The sequence below is a fragment of the Mus caroli genome, chromosome 2, assembly GCF_900094665.2.
Source record: "Mus caroli chromosome 2, CAROLI_EIJ_v1.1, whole genome shotgun sequence".
Lineage (NCBI taxonomy): Eukaryota > Metazoa > Chordata > Mammalia > Rodentia > Muridae > Mus > Mus caroli.
The window spans coordinates 2,120,032-2,147,764 of NC_034571.1; the positions used below are offsets into that span (position 1 = coordinate 2,120,032).

General features: G+C 44.9%; 1 protein-coding gene across 3 annotated transcripts in view; it reads right to left on the reverse strand.

The window, feature by feature from the left end:
• Positions 1-7,156: 7,156 nt before the first annotated feature.
• Positions 7,157-27,733, reverse strand: part of Camk1d (calcium/calmodulin dependent protein kinase ID) — a 395,379-nt gene continuing 374,802 nt past the window's right edge. The window contains exons 7-11 of one of the 3 annotated variants that reach the window (XM_021150944.2): positions 22,835-22,947; positions 20,852-20,930; positions 13,175-13,262; positions 11,371-11,445; positions 7,157-8,936 (exon numbers count right to left, since the gene is read on the reverse strand). In XM_021150944.2, coding sequence (XP_021006603.1) covers positions 8,844-8,936; positions 11,371-11,445; positions 13,175-13,262; positions 20,852-20,930; positions 22,835-22,947 — 448 coding nt within the window. In that variant the 3' untranslated portion in view covers positions 7,157-8,843. Of the gene's footprint in view, positions 8,937-11,323; positions 11,446-13,174; positions 13,263-20,851; positions 20,931-22,834; positions 22,948-27,733 lie in introns of all 3 variants that reach the window. The other 2 variants (XM_021150928.1, XM_029473783.1) reach the window with 2 other exon arrangements.

The following is a 27,733-nucleotide window of genomic DNA, read 5'->3' on the forward strand; positions in this document are numbered from 1 at the left end:
GGGAAGGAAGAAAAGAAGGGAAGGGAGGGAGGGAGGGAGGGAGGGAGGGAGGAAGGGAGGGAGGGAAAACAGGCAGGCAGGCTAAGGGCAGGAGGAAGAAGCAAAGAGATGGAAGATGAGCAGGCCTGTGGATTAGAGAGTGCTTTTTCCTGGTCCATGAATTTTCCCTGGAAGGAGTGGGGTTTGAGTTGCCCATGCAGCCACCTTAAGAAGAGGAACTCATACCCAGGCAGTTCTTCTTAGGAGAGTCGAGCTCCTCCCCAAACCCAAAGCCACACACAATTAGGTTAGAAAAACACCCAGCTGTCTATGACAAGCTGTTGGATAATCAGGTGAGAGTCCAGTGACCGCATGCCCTCTTTATATTAGGGAACACTAATAGTCCAGCCCAGCTGTCACGACCTGTAAGCACACACATCTGATTTTTGTAAAGATAGGGATTATTCTGAACCGAATGCAGGCTAGCGCTGGCAACAGAAAGAGACCTTTGAATATAGTAGGTGCTCAAAAATGCCAGTTAGGGATAGGATTTATCCACAGAGTGCTGAGAGGGACCTAGGAAGGAAATAAGTCAGATAAGATTGTGGGTTCTGAGGGCTCCTTTGTCTGATCTCAAAGCTCCCTATAGACCTGAGTGGAAGCCTAGCCTCCTTGGGTTTTGTGTCAGTGAAGTGAGACAAGGAGGCCTGGCTATTTAGTATGACTCCAGATGGGAGCCATGAAATGTTTTTCTGTGTACCAAGGCCCTGGTGATAGCCTTGTGAAGGCTAATGGCCTCTTCAACTCTCACATCTTGAACAAAAGATACTAGGTGACCTCCACCCCAACTCTGCCCCAGAACTGGGCTAGATTTGGAGTTGTTTCCAACTGTGCAAATCTGGTAAGAGTTCCTATTGGCCCACAGCTCACCTATAGCCTAAATGCACCCAGGTCTGCTAGGGCTACTGAAGCCAGCACCTTGTCTCAAGTCAAGGCATGTGCACTGGAAAGACTGGAAATAGTCTCCCCTTCTTTCTGTTGGATGCCACTTCGTGATTCATTGATCTTCCCTCTCCTCTAGCTCCCTCTCTCTGTCTGTTTCTCTCTCTATCTGTCTTTTTTCTCAGTCTCTCTCTATGTCTCTGTCTCTCTTTCCAGTTCAGCCTCTCTCTGTCTCTGTCTCTTTCCAATTCTGTCTCTGTCTCTCTCTGTCTCTGTCTCTCTGTCTCATGCTTGCCACTGCAATTCTTGGTTCCCCCAAAAGTTTTGCAAGTATCTGTGAACTGAAGTTCTCAGGGGCAAAACAGGTGAATCTATCCATGCTAGAAATTCTACAAAGTCCCGTTGACTGATATCTGGTGATTGGGAAGAGTTGGAATGTTTCAGGGCCCAAATTATCATGGTTAATCTTTAACCCCTTTCATAGCTATTTATGGCTAATTCTGTATTTGACATGACAGCTTGATGCCCCACACCCATGTGATGGGAGTGAAGGGGCTGCTGCAAGATTTTTGTTGACCTCCACACATGACACATGACATGGCTTTGTGCATGCACATGAATGTGTGTGCCACACAAATACATAGTAAATAAGTGTAGTGTTTTAAAAATCCTTAAGAAATAGTATACTTTTCATGCCTTTAATTCAGGTTGTAGAGGTATGTGGATATCTGAGTCTGAGGCCAGCCTAGTTTACAGAGCAAATTCCAGGACATTGAGGGCTATATAGTAAGATCCTGTATTAACCAACAATAACCAAAGAAACAAAAACAATGACACCAGTAAAAAACAGAACACCAAATTTCTCTTGTCCCATAAAGCTTTTCTTAACTGTCTCATTACCTAGTCACTCACGAAGGCCACTTTGCATGTATGTGTCTTTTCCTCAGGGCTAAAGTAAGCAGAAACAAACTTGAAAGGGCCACACAATAGTGCACTCTGTCTTCTCTTACAGCTTTATTCACACTAAGGGTCATGGTACCCTCATGGCTGTGCAGGGCAATTTAATTGTGCATTTCTTTTAATTAGGGATTTATTTTATGTGCACAGTGTTTTTGCTTGCAGGTATGTTTGTGTACCATGTGCATGCAGAAGTCAGACAAGGGTGTTGGGTCCCTTGGAATTAGAATAGATGGCCTTGCACTGTCACATGGGTGTTGAGAACAAAACTGGGTCCTCTGCAAAAGTGGCAAGAAGAGCCTGCCTCTTAACCTTCTCTCCAGTCCCATAATTCTATATCATTATACCATGGACTCAATTCATTGTTCTCCCTCTCTACACGACCACTTACTATTTGGATTAGAGTAGTGGTTCTCAACCCTCCTAATGCTGAGACCCATTTGTACAGTTCCTCCTGTTGTGGTGACCCTACCTGTACAATTACTTTGTTGCTACTTCATAACTGTCATTCAGTCTCCAAAGAGATTTTGAACTGCTGGTCAAGAACTGCTGGATTAGATGACTTGTCTGATGTCATATCTGATTGCCACATTATATGTGATGGACATGAAATCATTTTTCTCTTCATACCCTTTTCTAAAAAACAAAGACACCCTCCCTCCCAATAAAATAGCCATTAGCCAACCTTCTATTGGGACCAAAAATTTCCTTTGGGCATTGGTAACTACAAGCTAGGTAGAGGATGTAAAAAGAATATGGGTAGATTGCCAAGCCACCCTCCACGTAGAAAGACTTTCTAGAAGTCAACTTCGACTTTTCTACCAAAGATTTTATGATCACATAATTGATATGTTCTAAGTTTCTGGGTACCTCTCCAGCCAGCTTCTGCAGCAACAAGAAAAAGAGCAGAGCTTTCTTGTCTAGCTAGCATTGGACCTGGCAACCCATCCTTCCACCCCATGATCACTTCCTTCCAATTGCTTGTTGGGCAGGTGATGGGAAACATCTAGGTAATAATCTCACCTCTCAACCCCGACTCTTTCCCTTAAACATCAAGACCTGGAGACAAAACTCAGATATACAGGGGTTGCTTAATGTGTGCAAGACCCTAAGTTCCATCCACACCACTGCCAATCAATCAACAAACAAATAAATAACTCCAAATGTATGTGTGTGATGAGAGAGAGAGAGAGATATGTTCAAATGCAATATCCTACTCATGATAGGAAACAGACAACCCACATCCAAAGGTGATTAATTCTCTTTATTGGAGGAAAACAAGAAGTCATCAATCTCATTATCATTATGATAGAAATCGATATGTATACATGATTGTCAAGGCAGAGAATCATTTGCTACATAGACCCATGAACAATTTTGCAGTGCCGCAAACTTATGGGGGTTAAACTTCTTGCAGAGTTTACTACATGCATGGGATAAATGCACAGTTTCCCTTCTTTTACTTTTTTTTTTTTACTTTATTTTTTATATTTTGGATAAGCATGTTTTTAATAATAATTAAAAAAAAACCCAAAACCCAAAACCCAAAAACCAAAACCAAACCAATCGCAAGCCTGGTAATAATGAGTGGGCCAATCCTGGACTTGATGGAAACTGTTGGGAAAACATGCCCATCATTGGGAGAGAGCTGAATGGAGACAAATTATATCATGTATAAATAGCTACAGAAGCCAATTTAGACATTATTCCAATATTCTGGGCAGAATATACCTTTGGTGTCTTCTCACCCAAATGTGGGCTAAGATAAATGTTCTCTGAAACATGCAGGCCTGTCATTCAAACTGAAGATGCTGCTATAACACCGGACAGAGTCTTACATTGCCCTGAAATGGCCAAGTGTCTGTCAAGAAGAGCTGCAGCTTCTGTAGTGTGGGACAAACATCCGAGATGATGTTCTAGTCCCTTCCTCACCCCCGACCCCCTCTTTTGTAGCCTGACTGCCAGCTCTGCCCCAGGGTGTTGTCTTCCAAAGTGCAGGGTTATTCAGGAGGGCCTCAGAATCATCGTCTATCCAAACTAAGATTTTTTTTTCCTATTGAGAAGCAAGTTAACTAGTGTTTGGAACTTTTGAGTGATGTCTTTGACTAAAGTCTCAAAGATGTCTCTCATTTTCTGTTTTTCCCATCCATAAGGAAAATAAAATCACCTATAAGCAACATAGTTTGGTAAAACATCAGAGGACATAGTAATTATATGACAAATCCCCCCCAGAGACAAAAAAGGTTAAGAATGGTCATGGAGAATGCAGAAGCAGCTTTAGTACGGGGGGGGGGGGGGCAGGATGTCAATGCAATAGTTCGTCCCTTTGGCTTAGAAAAATACAGACACAGAGAAGCCATTGCACAGTTTGCTTTGTCCACAAAACCAGACTTGGCAGCCACATGCTGAACTGAATATTTGGCTTCCAAATGCACAGCCTTTGGGTTTGCAGAAGTAGAACTCATAAAGCCACAAGCTGAGCTGCTCCCACTGGAGTTCACAGGGAAGTCTGCGCAGGGCTAAGGCCTCCCTGATGATTATGAAGATTCTGCTGGGAGAAGGCAGGCCAGGCTGTGGCCAGCATGCAGGGCTGTCTTCACAGTGGGGCTAGGCTCCTGTGCACACACCAGAGCTGCAGACAGACGTTCATGCATTGAGACCACCAAGAAGGGACCTGGTAGATGGGATGTGGCCTTTCCTCTTCTTCCTTCTCTTTTAGACTTGCCTACCTCCCAGAGTTGAAAATTTCAAACTAAGTTTCCCGCACAGAAACGTTTGTGGAGTCACCAGGAAGTAAGTTTGCCTTTCAAAATCTACTTTCCCAGCTTAGCTTGAAAAACAAAACAAAAAAACCAACCAACCAAGCAAATCACCTCAAAACGTTCAATTCTGAAAACCGAAGGATTGGAATACCTTTTCTGCCTGCAGCCCCACCCTAGGACCAGGAAACCCCCTACAGAGCAGTGGAGTACATACAGATATATACATTGGTTTTTAATTTTGGAAACAAACTGAACAGTGTTTGGTCTGGAATGTGGTTAAGGGAAAGGGAAATTGTCAGAGTGTGAGAAGGGATGGGGACCCAGCACTGGTTTTGGAGGACATGCAAGGGGGGCCCGCATCTCACTTGCTGGAAGCAAGTGGTTATGCAACCCTGGGGAATGTGATTTCTGGTTATAAGACATGGAAGGGGCTGTCCTTCACCCATCTTCACTTTCATTCCTCATGGCCCAGAAAAACCCAGCACAGCATTTTCACAAATCCTCCAAGGCAGAGAGGTTCTGCACCTAAGCTTCCTGCCTGCAGCCTGGACTGGTGGCACCTGTTTGGTCTCCTCAGTGTGAAAAGTCAGCTTTGGTTACAGTTCTGAGTAGCCTAAAGCTCTAAAATCCATAGTCATTTCCACTGAGTGGGCTTTTCCTGTTCTTTTTTGTTTTGTTTTTTTGAGACAGGGTCCTGCTCTTTAGACATGTTTAAACATGCTAAAAATCATCACACCCAGGAACTCTGACCATATCAAGTTTTGCATCCTATAGGAGGGGGTCAAAACTCTTGAGAGGACCAACTGGTTTCACCTCCTGTGTCCATGTTGTACTTGGATCGACAAGCTATCCAGTACTGAAGTATAGAAACAAAAAGCATAAATAGGTAAACAGAATCTGGGATTCACTGAGCCAACTCCTGTGTTTCCAGATACCACACTTAGAGATACCTAAAGAGAGGTATCATCTCTAGATTACCAGTTGGTGTGCAAGTGGAGGTGGCTATTTTTTTTTTGTTTGTTTGTTTTTCGAGACAGGGTTTCTCTGTGTAGCCCTGGCTGTCCTGGCACTCACTTTGTAGACCAGGCTGGCCTTGAACTCAGAAATCCGCCTGCCTCTGCCTCCCGAGTGCTGGGATTAAAGGCGTGCGCCACCACGCCCGGCTTGGCTATTTTTTTTTTAAAGGAGGAATCTTCAATGATATCTGGCACAATCAAAGTGGTACAGCTGGAGCCTCAAGGTAGTGTTTGAGAAGTGACCCAGAATCAAGGTGGAGGGCAGGAATCCATACCTTTTGGTTTGTTGAAATACCTTCTCCATTGTCCTTTTCTTTCACACAGAAATATGAATGTCAGTTGATCTTTTGGAGTCAGAGTCTCTTTTAGGTTAGAGGCAGTGGGAAGGGGTAAAACCTTGCTGGGGCTTGTTACAAAGGCTACCTACAACACTGGGATTGTTATCTCAGTAACTCTAGTCTCCATGCCCTCAGGGATTCTGTGGCATTCCCTGCCCCTCTAGCCTCTCACTGCCTCTGTCACTTCCTAACCCCAACATGAAGCTCCAAACCCTAGGGATCCCTTGATTTAGAATGAGAAGCTGTTGGCTCTGTGGAGACGTAGTGAGAGCTTCCACTCACGGTTTGTTTTGGATGAGAATTAGCTGCTCTTTCTGCCTCAAGTATAGGTAAAGGGCAGGACCTTGGAGGAAGGACAGGCAGGAAGCAGAGAGACTCTCCTGGAAGTATTTCAATATTTCATAACCAAGTGAGGATATGCATGTCCGCTTGCCTAGCAAATGTGAAAAGGCAATATAGTGGAGGTGTGGGGAGAGCCTGGTGTTAGCAACCCAGTCTGAGATGGGGCCTGTATGGCTACACGGTACTGCCAAGCACGCTGGTATGTTCATTCATTACACTGGTCCTGCACTTCTCCCCTTACATCACTAGAATCTGAGAAGAGTGGGGGAGCTAAGACTTTGTCACCCCCATTTCCAGGTCTTAAGACTAAGTCCATTCTGTGTTCTCATATATTATTTTATAATACTATCAAGAGGAAGTGAAACTTTTAGCTTTCTACCACGATGACTCTTAGAAGACTCTTTCCAGTGGCATTTATTTTCACCCTTCTTAAAGCAGTAGGAAATGATGTCATGCATGGGCTTCCTGACGGCATGCTCAATCTTGCCTACTACTGGGCTGGCACTAGCCATCACTGCCTTATACAAGTACATGGAGACCTGATGTGTCAAGGTTGAACCAAGCATGGTTGATTGCAAGGTACCTGTACTAGGGCTTACTCTTTACCTGGCCTATATTTATTTGATACACATGAGAACAAGGTAGACCAGATGTCTAATGAGTTTGAAATCACTCTTATATATCTTATACAGTGTCCTTTGCAGAGCTGCCTGTCTGGTGACAGTTTGTGTATGTGTGTGTGTGTGTGTGTGTGTGTGTGTGTGTGTGTGTGTGTGTGTGTACACGCATGGGAGAGGGCTGGGAGCAAAGTATAGGGGTGACAAGAATGACTTACTTGTCCAGCAGGAATTTCTATGGTTGGCAAGTACATAAAAAGGGCATGAGGATGACAGCCTGAGATGACAGCCCCTGAGTCATGAGGGAGACCTGTCACAGTCCATCTTGGCAGGCTACAGCTGACTGCAGATGAGGCTCAGGCTTTAGACAGACATGAGAGCTGAAGGGAACTGTTAGCAAAACTGCCTTTGAACGACCTGCCTTGGTCTCCAAGAGCCTCCATGGAGAATGTTTGCCCTGGACTATGCTTGGGCCTGCTCTTCCTCCATATCTACCCTCTGTGCATGCGGGTCAATGACATGTACATTCCTGACTTTAGCCTTCAAGTTCCACTTCCTGGAAAATCCTTCAGTCCCTGTTAAACCAGGATGCACAATAGCCTGACTACCACAGGTACTGTCAGTTTTAGATTCCTCTGATGTAAGGGAAGGCTTGTGCACCAACCAGCTGGGTCTTGCTGAGTTAGCCATCTCTGGGATGGGCAGAATTCTGCTCATTTGATGTGATTTTCCTTTCCACCTAAAATAAAAGGTTTCTTCTTCAAGGTCATTTCTGTCTCCTCTCTCGGGTAATGCTCATGAGAGAACAGGGTAAAAATGTTGGGGGAAAAGTGTGTGGTATAGGCCATTTGAAGGGTACTATTAGAAATGAATTTTAAAAAATTAAAATAGATAAAGAGATTCGTTTTAAAAGTGCATAGCTGAGAACAGAGTTTCATCCATCATCCCCCATGAGAATTGAGGGCTGCGTGTGGTTCATTTAAAAAACAAGATGGCAGTCCGTCCCTTCTTCAAGGGAGGCTCCTAAATCTTGGCACTGTGGGGAACCCCGTTCCTGGAGTGCAGTTCACCTGTAATGTGGAGCCTGAAGTTCAGAGTGGAGGAAACAAGCCTCTATCTTCCGTGGTTGGTAAGCAGTTCTCAGGGGAAGCTGCCTGTACGGTTTCTGCTGGTTCCCTGCCAAAAGCCACCCGGTGAGAAGCCAGCCCCGCGCAGCTGCTGGGGTGACCTCTGGAAGAAGGGACTGGGAGCAAAGGAACACAAGTAACAAGTGCACTCTTAGAAGTGGACACAGACTCTTGATCCTCTTAGAATTCGTAAAAAATACCCTTTAACCCTTCTGGGAGGGGGAAAAAAATCTCTTAAAGGTTAACGTAAAACTACTATTAAAGAGCAAATGATAGAGGTCATGTAACTAACAGAGATCAAGAAGACACACCTCAAAAGAAAAAAAAAATAATTCCTAATGCACAACATGTACCAATATTTAAATAATCCAGTTGAAACCTTGATTTTTTTTTTCATGAAAAAATTACACCCTAGACGGCTGCCTACACTGAGAGAGCGGAAGTGGTGGAGTTGGGGGAGGGGAGCAAGAAGGTCCATTCAGTTAGAGCTTTGCAAGATTCGTATATACAGCACCAGATCCCGTGACGCCAGCTCCCCTTGAGTCAGTCAGTACAGTTTGTGAGAAATGAACACATCAGAATTGCAGTATAAAATATGGCCATAAAAAAACTTCTGTCTTCCAGTCCTATGCAGGTGCACCATGCAGGGTGGGTGGGGTTTCTGATGCAGGAGCTGCTCCGGCCAGGGGCTTCTCCTTCCCCGGCCCCGCCCCCTGGGTTCCACCTCCAGAGCCGGGTCACTTGCTTCCAGTGTGCCCTGTTGTCACAGTGGTGGGCCTGGGTCTCCTCTCAGCTCCGACTCCTGCGACCCCCGACGAAGAAGAAAGGAAACTACAGAGCGTGGAAGGTGCCAGACCTGCCAGGGACAGCAGATGAGAATTAAATTCACACTCCCCTTCCCAGAAAGAGGCTCAAATGTGCTGGCCTCTAGGGATTCAACATATCTAATTGCTAGGCGGGGCCTCTACCCTCTACCCTCCATTCCTGAGCTATACAACCAGATGCTGAACTTTCGTTATTCTTATTATAGGAAAATCTCTACCATGGGTTGAATTGTTTTATTCTCTGGTCCAACTTTTGGGTCCTTTTTTCTTTATAATTATAATTGCTTCATATTTGAAGACGATGTAGCATGTCCATCATGCCACATGATATCGGAGGTCCCATTTATTGAGCACTTTCTATATACTCTTTGCTATACACTAGGATAGCTAGCATACCACTATCTATATACTAGGCACTAAGATGGGTGTGGATTATATAGCATCATTATTAGATTGTTCATTTCTTTAATTTTTTCATTATTTTAATTTATGTATATATGTGTCATGCTTATGAGTATGTAGGGAACACATATGTGTACATGTATGTACGGGCCAGAGGTTAATCTCAGATAGAGATCTTCAGCCACTCAGTTAGGCTGGCCAGCAAGCCCTAGGACCTGCTTGTCTCCACTCCCTGTGCTGGGTAGGCACTCACTGTTTTACATGGTTCTCAGATCAGTGGATGACAGTGGATGACAAAGCACTCTACCAGCTAAGAACAACAGATCATTTCTTACACAGCTCTATGAAATAGTCAATTTTAGAATGAAAAAAAAAAGTCTGTTCTGCCTTCAGGTCCAAATTCATATTCCAGGAAGCATTTTGTATCACAGGTCTCTGAAATGAGGACGTTCATGACTTCTATAAAGTCTCTCCAGGATCACGCTATACAGTTTGGGCCTGTAGTTGTGTGGCAAGTAGATCATGAATACTACATTCACCAGAGGATGAGTCCACCAATAAATTCAAAATCGAGCTGCCTTGTGGGATGCGGGACCTAGCTTAGGGAAGTAGGTCATCAAAGGACATACCATTCTCCTAGATCTCTGCCCTGCTCTTTCCTGGCTGCCACGAGGCAACTCTGGACAGCAAGAACTGAAACTGTGAGCCGATGGTTCACTTTTCTCCTGTAAGATGTCTCTCAGGGGGTTTGTCAGGCTCACAGAAGACTGACTCACAAAGCCACTGTATTGTACATCAGCTATTGTACAGCTTTGGAAGGTATACCACTTTGTATACTTGGACATTGAGAGAACCATAAAATAAAGTTTTAAAATAAAAGTCACTGTGGATGCCACTGTATGAACCTTTAAAGACATGAATAGTCAGCTGTGGCATCTCTTTTGGCCAAGGGTGATGACAAAGGTCTGGGCTAACAAGTGTAAGTGGTCCAGAGGTGTGCAATGTGTCAGAGAAGCTCTTGGTGATGCCTTGAAAAATTTAAGAACTGTGTATGAGTTAAGAATGGATAACAGGATTTGAAAAGCCCCTTTTGGGGGGGGGGAGAGGAGGAAGGAGAGGGGGAGGAGGAAGAAGAGGATGGGGATCAAACCCTGACCCTTCTTAACTTTGTTTCATACTAGGTAAATGCTCTACCACCAAGTGACATCCTAAGCTTATATTTCTGAGATGGTTTTACTGTTTGCCCAGGCTGGCCTTGAACTTGGAACCTGTCACCTTCAGAGTGTTGGGATTACTGGTGTTTTGCTACTTTATTCAGCCATGGGATAGCTAGCTCTTCAGCACAGAAGGGAAGGAACCCTTTCACTAAGCCAAATAGGAAGGTGTATGATGCCCAATGGTTGGGTGGGGGTGGGGGGCGCTGATGGGAACCTTCAAGGCAATGGTTTTGAAGTCGAGAAGAATCACCAACATGGTCTAGTGGGAGATGAAGATGGGGAGTGGAGAGAATTACAAGAGCCTTCTAGGATGTCAGATCCTTTGCAATGTGGAAGGGTGATACAAAAGCATCCTTATTGCTTTTATTGGAAAGCCACTTTGGTGCACATAAATAAGTTCAAATACCCATCATTCTCATAAAACAACAACAATAACAAAATGCAGACTGTGGAAATCAGTGCAACCAGGCCATGAGGACTCTACCATATTCTCCAGTCCATACCATGCAGTCCAGAGCGTGACTGAGCGATGAGGCAAATCAGAGGAAGGAGACAGACCGAGAAGTGCCCTGGCCGTATCTTTGGTTGTGTGCTTCTTGTGCCATGGCTTTCTTATCTACAAATGGGAATGAGATCACCTAGTGTGGGAACTGAATGTTGATGGTCTTCTAAGGGAGACTTGGGTAGATGGGTTAGATGTGTTAGAATGTGGCGTGCCAAACCGTCCGTGCTCAGCTCTCTCCTGCCCAACCCGGACTCATCTCAAAAGCCCGCTGAAGAATGGCGGTTTTGCTACATACGCACAATCTTTTTGGCTGGCCAAACTGAGGTTGCTTGAGACACTTGCATTTGAACTGTCCAGGCTGCTGCCGAGCTGGAGCCTCCGCATATGTCTCACGACGGCCGTGGCGTTAAACGCTTGCTGAAATGTAGGGAGAAGGTCAAAAAGGTGGAGAGGGGGAGGAGAGCAAATTATTTCAGCTAGCTGGAAAACATGCCAATATTGCCTGCTTTCACTTATCCAGAAACCAGAAGCACTGCAAAGTACCTCAGACACTCTCAGGACACGTTAGAAAGAAAATGTCTGTCATTCTTTTCAAATGTGCAACATTTACTTAAATCTTTTACCTATCAAAATACATTTTGGAGGTTAAAAATTCACTTGCTTCTGGCATAAACTTTTGGAACAACTTCACAACAATATTCTAAGTAATTTGCACAAAGGGACTTTTAGAATCAAAAGCATATATAATACTATATCATAATATGGGATATTTAAAAATAGAGTCTATTTTTCTGTAATTGGTATCTTGTTTTTGTTTGTTTATTTGTTTTTTTTTGTTTTTGTTTTTGTTTTTTTTTTTTGAAACAGGGTTTCTTTGTGTATCTCTGGTTGTCCTAGAACTTGCTCTGTAGACCAGGCTGGCCTCGAACTCAGAGATCTGTCTGCTTCTGCCTCCCAAGTGCTGGGATTAAAAGTGTGCCCCACCACTATTCAGTGGTGCCTTCTCTTCTTTTCATTTTTGGCAGTACTAGGGCCTGAATTTAGAGCTGGGCATATGCTAAGCAAATAGTCTACCAACTTTCTTTTTACTTTTGAATTATGTGATGCTTTTATTTGAATTTGTAATCCTCCTGCCTCAGCTTCCTGAGTACCTGGAACTACAGGCCTACATCACCAGGGCTGACTATAATTGATGCTATATATAATTGCCCTAAGTAATGGCATTACTTCTGGCAAGAAAGTAAATTAAGGGAATTTTATTTTATTTTTTCTCTTTGAATCAGTGTCTCATTGTTCAGTTCTAGCTGACCTGGAATTTACTATGTAGGCCAGGCTGGCCAAACTCACAGAGATCAGCCTTTCTCTCTCCCCTGAGTGCTGGGTTTAAAGGTGTGTACTATTGTGCTTGGCTCAATAGAACTAATTTTGTTTCTGTTGGTACTCACAGCAAGCCAGCCAGCTTTTAATTACTGATGCTGAGTAGAATACAGAATTTAGGCAATCAGTAAATGATCCTAAAATTTTGATGGTTTAAATTCACCTTTAAAACAACAACAACAACAACAACAACAACAACAAACTCTATGAAATATTGATGAGCTCAGCCCTGGTTTTGTGTGTCCTTTTCTTTATCACTTTACTAAAGGTGATTATTCCAGGTCCCAGCAAAATAAGGGAGATAGGAGAACTGTGCTGTTTAAGGGATAACAAACAAGTAAGGATCCCACGAAGTTGCTCTCTTTGAGTCACTGATAGGAAACACTTTACCCTTCCTACACTGTGATATTCTATCTGTGTCTTCATCAAGAATCAGTTAAATTTAGGGAGAGATGGCTCAGTGGTTAGGAGTACCTGCATGGTAGTTCACACTGTTGATGCACAGACATAACATGCAGGCAAAACACCCACACATATACAACAAAATAATAAAAAAAATGTTTAGAAGAATAAGTTAAAATTAGCAAAACTCATCAAGTGATGTCCTGGGGATTCCCAGTCCCCACCCAGCCCCCATGGGTTCCCTTCACCCAGCCCCCATGGGTCCCTTAGAAACACAACATGCACAAATTGGAGAATCACTTTCTCCAGAGTGATTTAAGCTCCCTGAGAATTTGGCAAACATGAAGTAGGCACACCAAGGACTTACTCTCCATTTGCTCTTTGCAAAATTCTTCCGGATCTGGGCACTGACAGATTCGTGAATGTTTTTGCTAAGGGCTGTGTCACCAGCAATCCTGAAAAACAGGCAAAGAGACGTTTTCAGAGAGGCTTCTTAGGCTTGGTCACAGAGCCCCACAATGCTTCCTCTGGAAGCTGCATGCCACCTCCAGGGAAGTTGAGGCTGAGGGAGGGTTGCTGGCTGCTGCCCTTCTAGGCTGTTTAGATGAATTGTCCTTAAGCCCATGCATGTCCAAAGCCCAAGTCCTATAGTGCCTTCTGCCTTCTACCACCTTTCCAGGATTCTGAAATGCCCTATTGGTCCCTCCCTACCTGTCTCATGGTTTTCCTCTTTGAGCTGTGTCCCTGCAACATTAGAGTCCATGGCAGCTTGGGAACCTGAGTTCATGTCCCTTGGAGTCACTCTTCCCTCCTTTCAGGGCTTCTTCTCTCAGCTCTGACATTTGCACCTTAGCTGGGCCTGGCTTCCGGTGTCTTTTTTAGGCAAGGCCCCCACACACTGCCACCTCCAGTAACTTTAGCTCAGCTTGGCCCATGTTCTAGAAAGTTCCATGCCCACTCTATGCATGGTCATAGGTGGTCTTCACTAGAGCTCTTGGTTAGTTCCAAGCTTTCTCCTCAGCTCCCTCCCACCTTTCTTCACCTTGCATCTCACTCTGCTTACAATGTCCTGCAGAGGTGACAGGAATTCTCTAATGTCACACACAACACAGACCATCCTTCACCACATGACCCTTTTCTCACACCAATACTGTCTTCTATACCCGTGAGTTGATTTTTTTTTTTCCTCCAAGTCATGGAAAACTTCCTTTGGCCCTAAGCCTAAGCTTGACCCTTTTATTTTTCTTCCTAAACTATTCTACTCTAGGTTGGTCTTTGATGTCAATGAAAGAAATTATTGGATCTTGAGAAAGTTGCAAGGCGGACTTCAGAATCCTGAACCGCTCTTGCCCACCAGATAGTACCTGCCATAGGAGAAAACTTTTTACATGCCCCCACCCCCGGTCTGGACTGCCCTGGACTGCCTTGGACGTAAAACAGGTCCGCCACTGCAGAATGCCATTGTCAATGGTCATAAGACACGAAAGGAATAAGCTCTGGGGTTGCGGAGACCAAGTCTCATCCTGCCCAGCCTTTCTTTCCTTATAGTACTGTTTGTAGTCCAGAAACTTGACTGAGTCTGTGCCAGGCTAATATCCCAGCTCAAAGCTGCCTCCTCCTGCATCCCCACATGTATCTCCCCTCTCTTCCCAGAAGGGCTCAAAGGATGCTCAGAGATGAACTGAAATGAACCAAGTTTCTACTTTGAGCACCTCCCAGTTGCCTCCCTTCCCCAGGCACACATCAGCGAAACAGAAACAGCATCTGTGAGAGAGCAAATGCAAAAGGCGAGTGGCAGGTTCTGTGTCCTCAAGGCTTCTTAACAAAGCTTCCATTCTTCTAGAGCTCCAGTGCATCATGTGTGTGTGTGTGTTTGTGTGTGTGTGTGTGTGCACATGCACATGCATGTATGTGGAGGCCAGAGGTTAACCTTGAGTAGAATTCCTTAGGAGACCTTTTTTGGTTTTGTTTTTTTGAAAGACAAGGTCTCTTACTTGGTTCTTGGGCTTATCAATTAGGGTGCACAGGCTGGTGAACCAAGCCCCAGAGATCTCCCTGTCTCTTTCTGGAGCAGTGAGATTTCAGGCATATACCACTATGCCTGGCAGGTCCTCACACTTGAGCAAGAAGCACTTGATAAGCTAAGATATTTCCATCCGCATCCTCCTGTACTACTTTTAACATTTCTGGTCTCAGAAAGTGATGTTAATTCCAACAAATCAGTGGCCATCTCTTTCTTGGAAACAACTGGGCCAAAATGATAGGAGCTGTGCTGAGTACTGCTGTGGGCCAGAGCTGGTTCCAAACAAATGGCTTGGGGAAGTGTGAACTGGAGTGACTCAAAGACTTGGCTGCTGCATGCTTGTCAGTAGCCTGGTCCCCAACTCCCTGAGCCTTGGCCTGCTGCCTATGCACGGTTTCTCATGCCTCCTGGGCAGGTCATCACAGGCCAAGATATAAGGACAATGCTAACTCTGAGTTATTTAAGGGCTTTTTTTGGGTTTTTTTGCTCACTTTCCACAGTTGTCAGCTGTGCTGTGTATGGGTCAGAATCTAGCTGACAGCAGGTGACTCAGTGGTCCTGTTAAGCAGTCTTCAGAGTTTAATCTACTGTGTTTGACAAGGGGAACGTTTCTCAGTGTTGGAGGATTCTTTAGGTCATTAGGGGCTTGGTGGGGCTTCTCTTTTCTCTGTTGGGCAAGAGGGAAGTACCTCTGTGTGACCGTAAGTCCTAACAAAAGCTGCAGGGTTTAATGAATGTCCCAGTATTTCTCATTTATGTTAGAATGTTCCTCTATTTCTTATCCGATATTCCTGATATTTCACTTCTGACTCTCTTCTATTTTGGAACCTATTGCTTTTCCATGATCATTTTATATTTCCATGATTATCTGATAATCTTTCAAGGCCAACAGTTTCCAAATCCAGCTTCAAATCAGGGCCTACTATTTATAAGCAGTTAAATCCTATTTGTTCACACCACTCATTGGTATTAGGCAAGCTAACTCCTCCATAGCTAGAACAATCACTGTGTGTACGTGCATGAGCATGTGAGAATGTATACGGAAGCCAGAAGCCAACGAGGCTGTCTTCTTTACTTCCTACCTTATTTTTTGAAATGTCTCTCATTGGACCTGGGTCTTACCAACTCCACTAGACTAACTAGTCAGCGAGCTCTGGGCTGTATCTATCTTCACTTTCCTAGTGTTATGGGGTTATAGGCAGGTAAAGCCTTGACAGAGATGTGTCAAGTTTGAGGGCTTGGACTCAGGTTCTCATGCTGGTGTGTGTGTGTGTGTGTGTGTGTGTGTGTGTGTTTCAGACGTGTTTCCTTTCTCTGGTTTTGCCAATTGGTCAAACTGGGCTTGGTGATATCTGGTGTACCCCCCAACCATAGTTTCTTGGACTACTTCCCAATTCCCATTGCCAAGCAGAGTTAATGTATTTGAGAGCTTACAGAGAGATGGAGTCTCAGTCAATGTTCAGGGATACGATGGTTAATTTTACATGTCAAGTTGGCTGGGATAGGGTACCCCAATATTTGAACAAATGCTAATTCCTATGTTATGGTGAAAGTATTTCTTAGATAATATTAGTAGACTTTGAATTAATTACATCACATGGGTGGGCCTTATCCATCAGTTGAAGGGATCAATTGGGGGCAAAAAGCAAGAGCGTCTGTCTTAAGATTCTAGTTCCCTGGGTCTCTCTGCAGAGTTTGGATTTCCTAGACCCCACAATTATACAGACAATTGTCTTAATTCCTTAAAATAAATATCCCTCATGCTGATTGCCTTCATTTGCTTGCCAATTAAGCCAGACATAAACACTCAGGGCATGCTGACCTGGAAATGGGCCCCACACGTGCTGCTGTGAAACAGGGACTCACTCCTATCCTACCGTTTGCCACTTCCTGCACTCTGGCCATCAGTGAACAGCTTGCATGTTCCTTATAAGGTACCCGCAGGAAAAAAGGTGAAGCCCCAAATGGGAGTGGGCTTGGAAATATCTGGTAAGTGGCACGGACTAGCTTCCTCAAGGATTGCTTTAGCAAGAGCCCTGTTCTGTCTGGAGTGGCCTGTTGTGAGGTTTAGGAAAGCATATGTCCTTCCCAAGGGCTCTCTTCACCCTGGGTGGCTTGGACAAGAGGGAAGAACAATCCTGGGATAACATGAAGCTTTGGGGTGAGGAGTGTGTCAGGAGCACCGCTTTGAGGGCACAGAGCTGGTAAGGCTCCACTGCAGGCAAACCTCCACCTCCTGCCAGCTCCCAGCTGAACACTCATTTGCCTTTGCCTGCCTGGGCAATTTTACCTTGTGGAGACAAGCACCACACAGATACAGACAGATGTGGGACTTGGGTGATGTCTGCATCAAATGCATGGGCTGTTACTTCCTGGTGTCTGCCTTCCTGAGAAGTTTAAGTATACCTTAAAGACAGAAGAACTTGCCATGGGCCTTCTGATAAGGAGACCCTGGGTGGCACAGCTCCTGAGCTTCTAAGGATGACTTTAAATCTTTGGCCCTAGCTTGACTTCTCTTCTGGGTGCCATACTTCTTCAGTGTGTAGCTACCCAGCTCTCCAAATCTCATCATGGCTGGCTCACCTTGCCTAAATCCAATTCATCTCATCTAAGCCATACTTTCCTACTTCCCACCCCAAGCCTCTCTCATAGCCTCCCTCCTCTCCTCTCTGTACCTTCCCACCCCACATCCAAACTCTAGCTTCCCTTCCCTTCCCTGCTATCTTGTAACCAGACAGAGCTTTATGAATGTAAATCTATTCTACCTGGTGAAGCAGTCTTGGAATCATGTAGGTGGGTTACAAATTCAAGATCAGCCTGGGCAGCTCAGAAAAGACTATGTGTCAATTTTTTTTTTTAATAATGAAAACAGGGGTATAGTTTGGAGGTAGGTCGCTTGCCTAGCACATTTGAAAGCCTAGGTTAACTTTTCAGTAGCAGAAAATATAAATAGCAATAGCAGTCGTGGCAACATAAATAAAAATCTCATTACTTCATCTAAACCCCATCAAGGCCATATCGCCAAAATGGCAATGTTAAATTTTTTAGGATGCCAATAAAATAATAAGAGTTCATATAGATATGTTAGGTGCCAGGTGGTCTTGTCTGTTACATGTACTATCTTAACTAATCCCATGAAAATCCCTTCAGGATATACATTATCATATATGGTCTGGATTCTATGGAGGATGCCCAAAGGGTTCAGCATTTAACTGCCCAGGTAGTAAGAGATGGTGCCAGGCCAGATCCCCACTAATCCTCCCCTATACTTCTCCATCCCTTTCCTGTCTGTCTCCTCCTACTCTACAATATCAAGAAACACCAAGTGCTATGTTCAATCCTGGACATTCAGGTTTAGAAATATTCTGGGCCCAGCTCCAACTCGTCTTGTTGGAGCTCTGCCCCATCCCATGGGCTGGGCAACAACCCTCTTCCAGTCAAAGACATAGCTTGACACTAGATCCAGTTGGGACAACTCTACTCTCCTGAAGTCCCAAGAAAGATTTGGCTTGTTTTTTTTTCCAAAAAGGAGAGACTAGCTTTCTCCATCTGAGAGGGGGGGGGGGGGAAACTCAGGAGGCGTCATCCCTCCTTGAGGATCCTGAGGCAGTGAACAGTGCTGGAGGGTGGGGAAAAGTGCCCATTTAAATAACTCCTCACCCACACTTATGTAAGCAAACCGAATTAAACTCTCTCTCTCTCTCTCTCTCTCTCTCTCTCTCTCTCTCTCACACACACACACACACACACACACACATGCACACACATGCCTGTGTATGTGACAAGGCCATAGAAGGGGAAATAGTGTGAAGAAGGAGACCAGAGGGAGGGAGGGGAGCAGACAAGGGGCGGGTAGTAGGAATGAATGTGATCTGAGTATATTGTGCACACATATGAAATGTCATAATGAAGACTATTTATTACACACAATTAATATATGCTAACGAAATTTTTGTTAAAGGGCTGGAGAGATGGTTCAGTAGTTAAGAGCATACATGGCTCCTGCAGAGGACCTGGGTTCAGTTCTCAGCACCCAAAGCAGGTGGATCATAACTGCCTATAAATCCAGCTCCATGGGGATCTGATATCCTCCCCCTTCTGGTTACCATGAGCACCTCCACTCGTATGCAGATCCACACACATACATATAATTACAAACAACAAATCTTTAAAAAGTTTAAAACCTTTCTGAAATGGAGACAGCAGACTAAGCTGCCTTCTATACTTTCTACAGAATGGGAATAGATTATTGGAGGAGCACGGAGAAGCCAGGCAGGTCCCTCCTTCTCTGTAAGATAATCTCACAAGTCTGATGCCTTTAAAGGCCTATTGTGTGTGACAGGAAAATTACTGTGTTGTTATCATATACATGGATCCACTAAGTATTATCATATACCTGGACCTGCTACCTGAGGTGACTAAGAAGCATCTCAATGATGTCGGATCAGAACTGTTCACTTCCCTTGCTTCCTTACCCACTGCCGTTTGCCCATCTTCTTTATACAATGATGAGCATTCACTGTGGAGTCCGACCTTTCTGGCTAGAACCCTGGCTTTGCCATTAGCTGACTATGGTGTCTTTACTTGGTTACTATTTCCTTATTTCTGAAGTGAACAGAAAAACCTACCTCCCAGGGTTATTGTAGAGAAAAAAGGAGTGAATACTTTAAAGCCATCCCCAGAGTTCCTGGAACACAAAAGAGACTCAACAAAAGCAGGAAAGGAGTGTTGAATTAAAATGCTGTGAAACTGGGTTACCACAGTGCTTCTAAGTGGGTCCCCTGCAGAGGGCTAATGGCCTGGAGGAAGTGCTGCGGAAGAGGACAGGCCAAATACAGGGCAGTTCCCTATAGCGCTCCTTAAGAGAACTTTCTCCTCCTTAATTAAGGCCGTGTGTGTGTGTGTGTGTGTGTGTGTGTGTGTGTGTGTGTGTGTGTGTGTGCGTGGACACGTGCACACGCTATGCTGGGGGAGTAAAGCCAAATCCTTATACATACTAGGGAAGGGATCTATCACTGACCCCTCCCTCAATGGTCTCTATGTTTGTTATACTGGGCACTAAAGTTTACATGTTCAATACGTTCAAAGGTCTCTGTGTTAAAAGTTTGGTCCTTAGCATGGCATTATTGTGAGGTGATGAAGTCTTGTGAGGTTGGACCTAATGGCAGATTTTCAGGTCATGGAGATGCCCTTGAAAAGACTATGACCTACTAATCTTGTTCTCTTGTTTCCTGACTACCACAAGGTGGGCTTCTTGCTCCACTGTGGATTCCCACTGCTTGCCAGAGGTCCCTCCACAATGGCACCACCTTAAACCTCCAAAACTGTGAGCCACAAGAGACCTTCTGTTGTTTAACGTTCATCTTAGGTGTTTTACTATAGCAACAGAGACCTGGCTAGCTCCCTGGTTATCAGACATTTGCTCTGTCTGGACCCATGACTCTCTTCACGTGCATTAACNCCCCCCCCCCATCTCTTAAATTAAGTCAGTAAATTACAGATGCTCCTCTTAATGTTAAAGTGAGAATGCAGAGACTGAGCAAGTCAAGTGTAAACCCAACATCACACTAAGCTGTCAGTGACCCTGGGTTCTAACCTCATGACATAGACACACACAGATAATGTGTGGGATACCATAGAGCATCATTGAGTCCCCTTAGAGTTAAAGAAACACTAACTGGAAAGAGAAATCACCTGAAAGAGGAATTACAGACAACTACTGCCAAGGAATAGAGTCTATCAAATCCCAAAGCCTCACTGGGCGTTTTCCTCTGGCAAAAGCATTTCTCAGAATCGTCTATAAGATGAAAAGCTACCTGCCATTTTATATCCTTCTGAGTGTATCAGAGACTGCATCCTGAGGGCATCAAAAGGTGCCAACACTGGCTCGGGAGATGAGGAAATGCACCAGGGCAAGATGGAGTGAACATCTATCTGGGTGTTTTCATGAATAGGAGGAGTCCATAGAAAGTCTGCTTTGGGGGCAGGAGGCACGACCCTCACAAAGGCCTTGTTTCTTACCATGGGTGTCGAGCTGCCTGCTCACAAGTGTATCTTTTATTTGGGTCTTTCTCCATCAGGTTCCGAATGAAGTCTTTGGCTGTTCAAAAGGAAAGAGGGAACAGAATTACTTCGAGGTTTGGAATGGGATGACTGGACCCTTGTGTTTAAAGTTATGTGTACCATTAAACAGGCTTTTTACCATCCCTATTGTTCCTTGAACACAGAAGACACCAGTACTCAGATAAAAGCAGAGTCAAGGCTGGCACTCCAAGGGGAGCCCAGTGAATGGAGAGGTGGCAGAGCCAGGCTGGGACCCTGACTTCTGGCTCTAAGGTCTTTTCTGTTAGCTACTAATAATGCCTTTGGTTTAGAGAATAAGGGAAATAATCTTTATAATTGCATGCCTCTTCCGTTCATCGCTGCCTTAGAGAGATGCTTTGGGGACATCCCCTAAATGTGTTGTAGACATCACTGGTTCCAGTAAGCTCACTGAGGAGCTGTGAAGCCACCGGGTCATGTTGCTATGTTGGGAACACCCCAGAGGAGCATGTGCATTATATATGAGCTGATACCCCAGAGTTAGAAGCTAGAAAGCAACAGCTAGATGTATCACGGGGCTTGGTTACCACGGACTGGGCAAAGCTCAGAGCAGACCAGCAAGAATGGGAGGGACAGGCCTGAAAAACCCAAAGCTGATACTGCATGCCAGCTTGGACCCTGTTGCCCGTAGGGCACGGCAGCTTGTTGCACATGGGCCTCAGTTTCTGGAGGAAGCCTCTGGCTTCTAAGTTCAGAAGTCCAAAATTCCTTTCCAGGTTTGTTAGAGCAACCTGTAGAATAGTATCCTGGACCCAGGAGTTAGAAGGTTGAGGAACGGGGTTTCAATTAGGAGCAAATTACACAAATAATAAAAATGATCTGGGTGAGCAGATTAGCAGGGAGGGCCACTCACCTCCCTCCTTCCTTCTAGGGTCCTGGCCGCCTCACCTGGGCTTGCCGCACCTCACCTAGGCTTGCTGTTAGTCTTTATCCTTTGGGAAAGTTGGCAAGCTTCTCTGAAAGTATTTCACTGTGGTGCACTGGGGCCCAAATGTGGGCTCTAGACAATAAAATCATGACCTCAGCCAAGAAAGCCCCATCATGCAAACCGTGACTGCTCTATGCAAGGATGTTTTACCCAGGACATGTGACTTCACAAATACAGTCTTGTCATAAAAAAGTAGGCTCCAGGAAAACTGGGGTTGATACTGACTACATGAACTAAGGCAAGTTATTTTACTTACCCCTGGGGCCCGAGTTTCTATTATCAGTCACATATGAACAATATAAATGCCCATCTCCTGGCCCACTCTGAGGACTGGGTGTGTGAGCCTATGTCCAGGCTTCTAACACTCAGCTCCTACTTGGTACCCATCCACTGCCAGCTAACAATACCTCACTACTCAAGCACCCATTTCAGGAAGAGTAGATTCACGAGTCTACACCCCTTGGCTTTATATAGCAAGCCTATCCTGCAAGTCAAGCCTAAAGATGTAGCTAGCTCACAAAGCTTCCCCAGGAGCAACCACAGACTGAATGCTGGTGGAGACCACAGTTCTTTTGTTGAGACCCTATCTCCATGATGAGGACATCTGAAATGGACCACTGGGAAGTGCTGAGGGTACTGTAGGTGGGGCTCTCACAAAAGACAAGGAGTGTTCTTATGAAAGAGACCCAGAAGGCCTTGACTCCCCCCTTCATGTGCAAACATACCAAGAAGACAGCTGCCTATGAATTACAAAGCAGCCCTTCATTAGACATGCAGTGGACTTGATCCACTACGTCCAGGCTTCAGAACTGTGCAAAATAAATGTTTGGTATTTAAGTTACACAGCCTGTGGTATTTTATTACAGTAACCCTAGTAGAAAAAGACAGAAGCCTCAGGACCATTCTGAGCCCCAGGGAACTTGACCAACTACATTGGGTTGGCTGTCAGGATATGAAGAGCATGGAACACCCACCAGAGTCGGAGATGTCATCCCAGTAGGGGGAATCAAACTCATATTCTGCCTTGAGGATCTGTTCAAACAGCTTCGAGTCATTTTCATCGTAAAAAGGAGGATAACCACAGAGCCTGCAAGACAAGAGAGAGTAAGAAGTGAGTGTGTGCACAGCCACTGTGCTAGGTCTATCTGGGTCTGGAAGGAGCACGGGATCCATCAGTCAAATTAAGGGAACCCACACTCAATGTGCTGAAGTTAAATCTCATCAAAGGAACCATGTTCTCTATACATTAACATGCCACAGAAGCAAAACCATGACTCCCTAAGCAGCAAAGAGATAACTCCCATCATGACCAGAGGCACACACATGTACCAATAAGTCTTCCATACGTTTATTTATTAGTGTGTGGGTATGGTGTGTTTCTAAGGGCACATATGTGCCACAGTGAGAGCAGTAGTTAGAAGACAACACTTCTTACCTTCTGCCTTTCTGTGGGACTAAGGCCACCAGGTGTACACAGCAAACACTTTTATTCACTGAACCACCTTGCCACCCTCTGTAACATTTTGCACAGCATCACCTAGAATCCTAGAAAATCAGCAGGCACATTCCATGTACAGATATTGTTAATCCTGCTGTAAGACGGTCCTCAGCTGACAGGTCGGTAAAAGGAACCAACCAAAAGCATACAGGCATTTCTGGATGCCTTCAGGTTCATTCTAGTTAGGAAGTTGCTAAAGGAAGGAGAGGAAATTTTAGAACCCAGATATCACATTGCTAGAATGCATCCTGAACTGTGCATGATCGGTCCACCAAATAGGAACCAGAAATGCTACCATTTTGCCCACTGCAAGCATCAGTCATCCACAGGAGGCAGCTCAAGATGCCACACTGTAGAATCATAATATCCTAGCCAAGGTGCCACTGGGGCCATTTCACAGACAACTTCCTAATGGTCCAACTAAGATGCTGCTAGCAATAAGTCATAGCTCTGCAGAGACCAAGGGTCATTTGACACCCATGGCAAGAGTTGTCATATCAATTAAATTCAACCATTACAAGTCAGTCATTGACACTGTGGATTCTGGGGCTGACATGGAGTGCAGAGGGAGAGCACATACTTAGCAACAGAGAATGTAATAAATAAAATACACATAAGCTAAAATTAGAAAGTCATGCTTTCTTTTTCCAGTCCTGCCCTCAGTTCTAATGCTACCTTTACTAACAGTAAATACTTCCACACTAGTATATACTTCTATGTATATATATTTTTTTGAGCTACATACTTCTATGACACCTCTCTTCCAGTCAAAACATTTAAGAAAGGGCTGCAGCTTGCCTGGAACCCAGGTGGGCTCCCCATACAACCTGAAAGTGTGGAATCAAGCCAGTAAGTGACCCCAGGGCAGAAGCAAGCAATACTTTGCTTTAGGAGAGCCAAGAGCAAAATTCTGTGATGCAGATCTGGCTTCTGGGACCAGAATGCAGCAGCCACTGTGGGAGGCCTGACCCCAGACTGAAGCCTGACCCGAAGCCAAGCCCCTTCTTCCCACATAGCTCAATATTATCCCAAACATAGCAACAGCCTAGAGACCAGTTTAATGAGAACAAATGAGCAGACATTCATAGACTGCAGGTCTGTAGGGATTAGGCTTTGGTACCTAACAAACACAATAAAGGTCCAGCCATTTTTCATTTGTTCCTGCCACTGGGGGCACAGCTGTGGCCGGCTGCAGAAGGGAACAGGGGATGACAGTTGTCAAGGCTGAGAAGATTCTACATCATCTAACTCACAAGAGTGTTTTAGAGGCGGGGTGCCTGGAAAATTTCATTTGTAAAGATCTGCTGTGGTAGGCAAAATGAAGGAGCCAGCGCCTCGGAAACCACCAAGTGCATACTTCACTGCCCAGGGAAACCCTGGGGCCACAGAGAGATGGATATGTAAATGTTTCCCACAGTGAGGACTTGGGAAAAATAAAATGTTTGCATTAGGAAAAGCTAACAGAGCAAAATGTTAGCTTGTCTTTGAAAAAGCTGACATGTTGGATATGTGAGCGTTTTGTTTGTTAACAAGCGTGTTTTGCTTTATGGTCTGGCTTTCTTTTTAAGGGAAAAAAATGCTAAAAATTTTCAGGACGGATTTCTTCTCGTGCCAATGTTCTTAATGTATATTCTAATTTCCTTTCATCTTAGCTTTGTTTCCTTTCTCTTTTTGCAGAGAGGACTGTTCATGCAGGTGTTCTGAGTAAATGAATCTATCTTGGGGCCTGAGTTAAAATTAAGACAGAGAGAACCGAGGACATGCCTCAGCGAGTAAAGTCTTGTCACACAAGCATGGTGACCTAAGTTTGAATCTCTGGAACACGCATGAAAGCTGGACACAGAAGCCTGCCTGCCTGTAACCCCAGCACCCCAACACTTTTGTGGACAAATGCCAGAGGCTGTACTGGGCTCTGCCATTCTTCCCAGATGTCTTCCATCAGCCCTTGTACAGCCCGTCTGGGACAAGCTGAAGGGAATGAAGAAGGACAGCATTGTGGAGCTCAGTGGGTGCCAGAGGATGAGGACCATAGCAGAGTGATTAAAGGAGGAATGGAGTTGGAGATGGGTGTCTGCTGCCCTAGGCCTCGTTAGTTTGGCTCTTGGGCTTATGTTCCTAGAAGGAAGGCTGCTTTTCCCCTGGGTAAGTGTTCTATTAGAGTCTAGCCCCAGTCCTGGCACTCATGTCTTTCCTCAACTCGCTATATCTATGGCTGTTTGTAGTCCAGTAGCAACAAAGTCCAGGGTACCAAAGATCACACCATCCAGAATATAGTCCTTATAGCATGTACATTTTTTTTGAAAATTTTATTTATTTTATTCATATGAGTACATTGTAGCTGTCTTCAGACACATCAGAAGAGGACATCAGATCCTATTATGAATGGCTGTGAGCCACCTTGCGGTTGCTGGGAATTGAACTCAGGGCCTCTGGAAGAGCTGTCGATGCTCTTGACTGCGGAGCCATCTCTCCAGCCCCCTAGCATGTACATTTTAAAGTGAATCAGTTAGCAGTATACAAGGTCAGAACTCAAGCCTGACCCCTCTGACTCCGGGTCTATGTTCTTTTCTCTTGCTCTTTATCAGTAAAGGAGAAGACGTGAGAACTGAACCTCTTCAGTTTTTAAACTCTCTCTGTAGGTCAGTTAGCTTGTACCCACGCCACACCTTCACCTAGAAGAAGCACTCTAGAATGTGACCCTACCTTTCCACCCCCATCTCATTCCTTCTGGGGTGTGCTCACCAAGATGCTGCAGGCTAATTTCCTGCATATAGAACACTTACTGTATCAGGACTAATGGAATGTTATGCACTTTGTCTGGGCTGCCCTTTGCTTGGCTCTGCCACACCCTTGAAAAGTTTGTAAGATTAGGATCTGACTTCTCTCTGGCAAGGTTCCTGATAACAAGCAGTTGCTGCAGGGGACAGGGCTCCATGATGTCATGTCCTCTCTGGGCATAGCTCTGATCTGTCCACATGTATCGTGAGAGGGACTTTCTCTTTGTTTCTAGATTGTCAAGGTCTGGGCCAGGGTGTACCCGGAGGGTGTGCCAGATAGATACTTGGGCACAAGAACATGGCTGCCTTGTTGGCTGTGGAACTTCTACGGCTGGGCTTGGAAGCAGAGACAAAGGTTCAACATATAGGAGAGCTTACCACTGCCCTATTCCAGAAGAACGAGGGGGACCTCAGAATACATGACCCTTCCTGGACACCCCACTGGCTGGAGGTGCTAGAACAGTAATACTCCAGGCTAGACGACCCTAATGCATGAGCCTACCTCTGAGGGAAAATGGTCTGACTCTGTGGAGACTAGAGCATGGTTTAGGCTTTCCAAATGGCACTCCTGGCCATAGGCCCTGACTGTTAAGAAACTTTTCCATGGAGAAGGATGTTCATATAAATGAATGTGAAAATCAGCAATGAGTGGCCAGCTGTGGCTGATCTGGCAGCATGACATTTTTCTTGGAAACTGAAATGTTATAATAACATAGAAGCTCCCGTCAAGATATCCATAAGCGCAACGTGGTCATTATCCTACATTAAGTTATGTTCTTTGGACTGTTTACTCTGGGTCATGGATCTACACACCCGGAAAAGAGAATGTCTGCTAAAGGGATGTCCGAGTCATGGCCAGGAGCTACTTCCCTGGCTCTTTGTTTCCACAGCCGATCTGTGTTTCGGATTACCTCTCATACCCCTTAAATCATGTACTTGAGAGTCTCTGTTGCTCAATATACCTTTTGAACCAGAGATGGGCTCCTGAGATGACAGAATGAGGTAAGGATCAGAAGAGGTGGGGGAACAGAACCAGCCATGCCTGATGCTTGCCCATGCAGGGAGTGACTTAAATTTTAAAAAAATGTCGTTTACATTCTTGTGGTAAGAACATTTTATATGAGAGCTTCTCTCTTAATATTTAAGGGAATGACAAAGTTTTGTAGATTGTGTCTTTTGGGTATAACAGTGTCTCCCTGCAGTGATTTGAATATAAAATGTCCCCCAGAGATGTGTATCTTTGAACAGTTGGCTCCCAGCTGGTGGCACCATTTGGGCAGTTCCGGTACCTTTAGGGGATAGAGCTTCATTGAAGGAAGAGGCCCACTGGGGTTGGGTCTTGAAGTTTTATAGTCTGGCCTATTTCCTCTCTGGCTCTTTACTTCCTGACTGAAATATAATATGACTAGCTACTCACTCCCCTGTCACCAATACCTTTTCCAAATTGTAAGCCCAAACAAACCCATCCTCCTTTAATAGCTTCTCGTCAGCTATTTGGCCATAGCAACAAAATCAATATATTCCCCAAGAGGTTCCTATGTTGAAGGCTTGTTCCTAAGATGGTGGCTCAATTGACAGGTGGGTAGATCCTTAAGGAG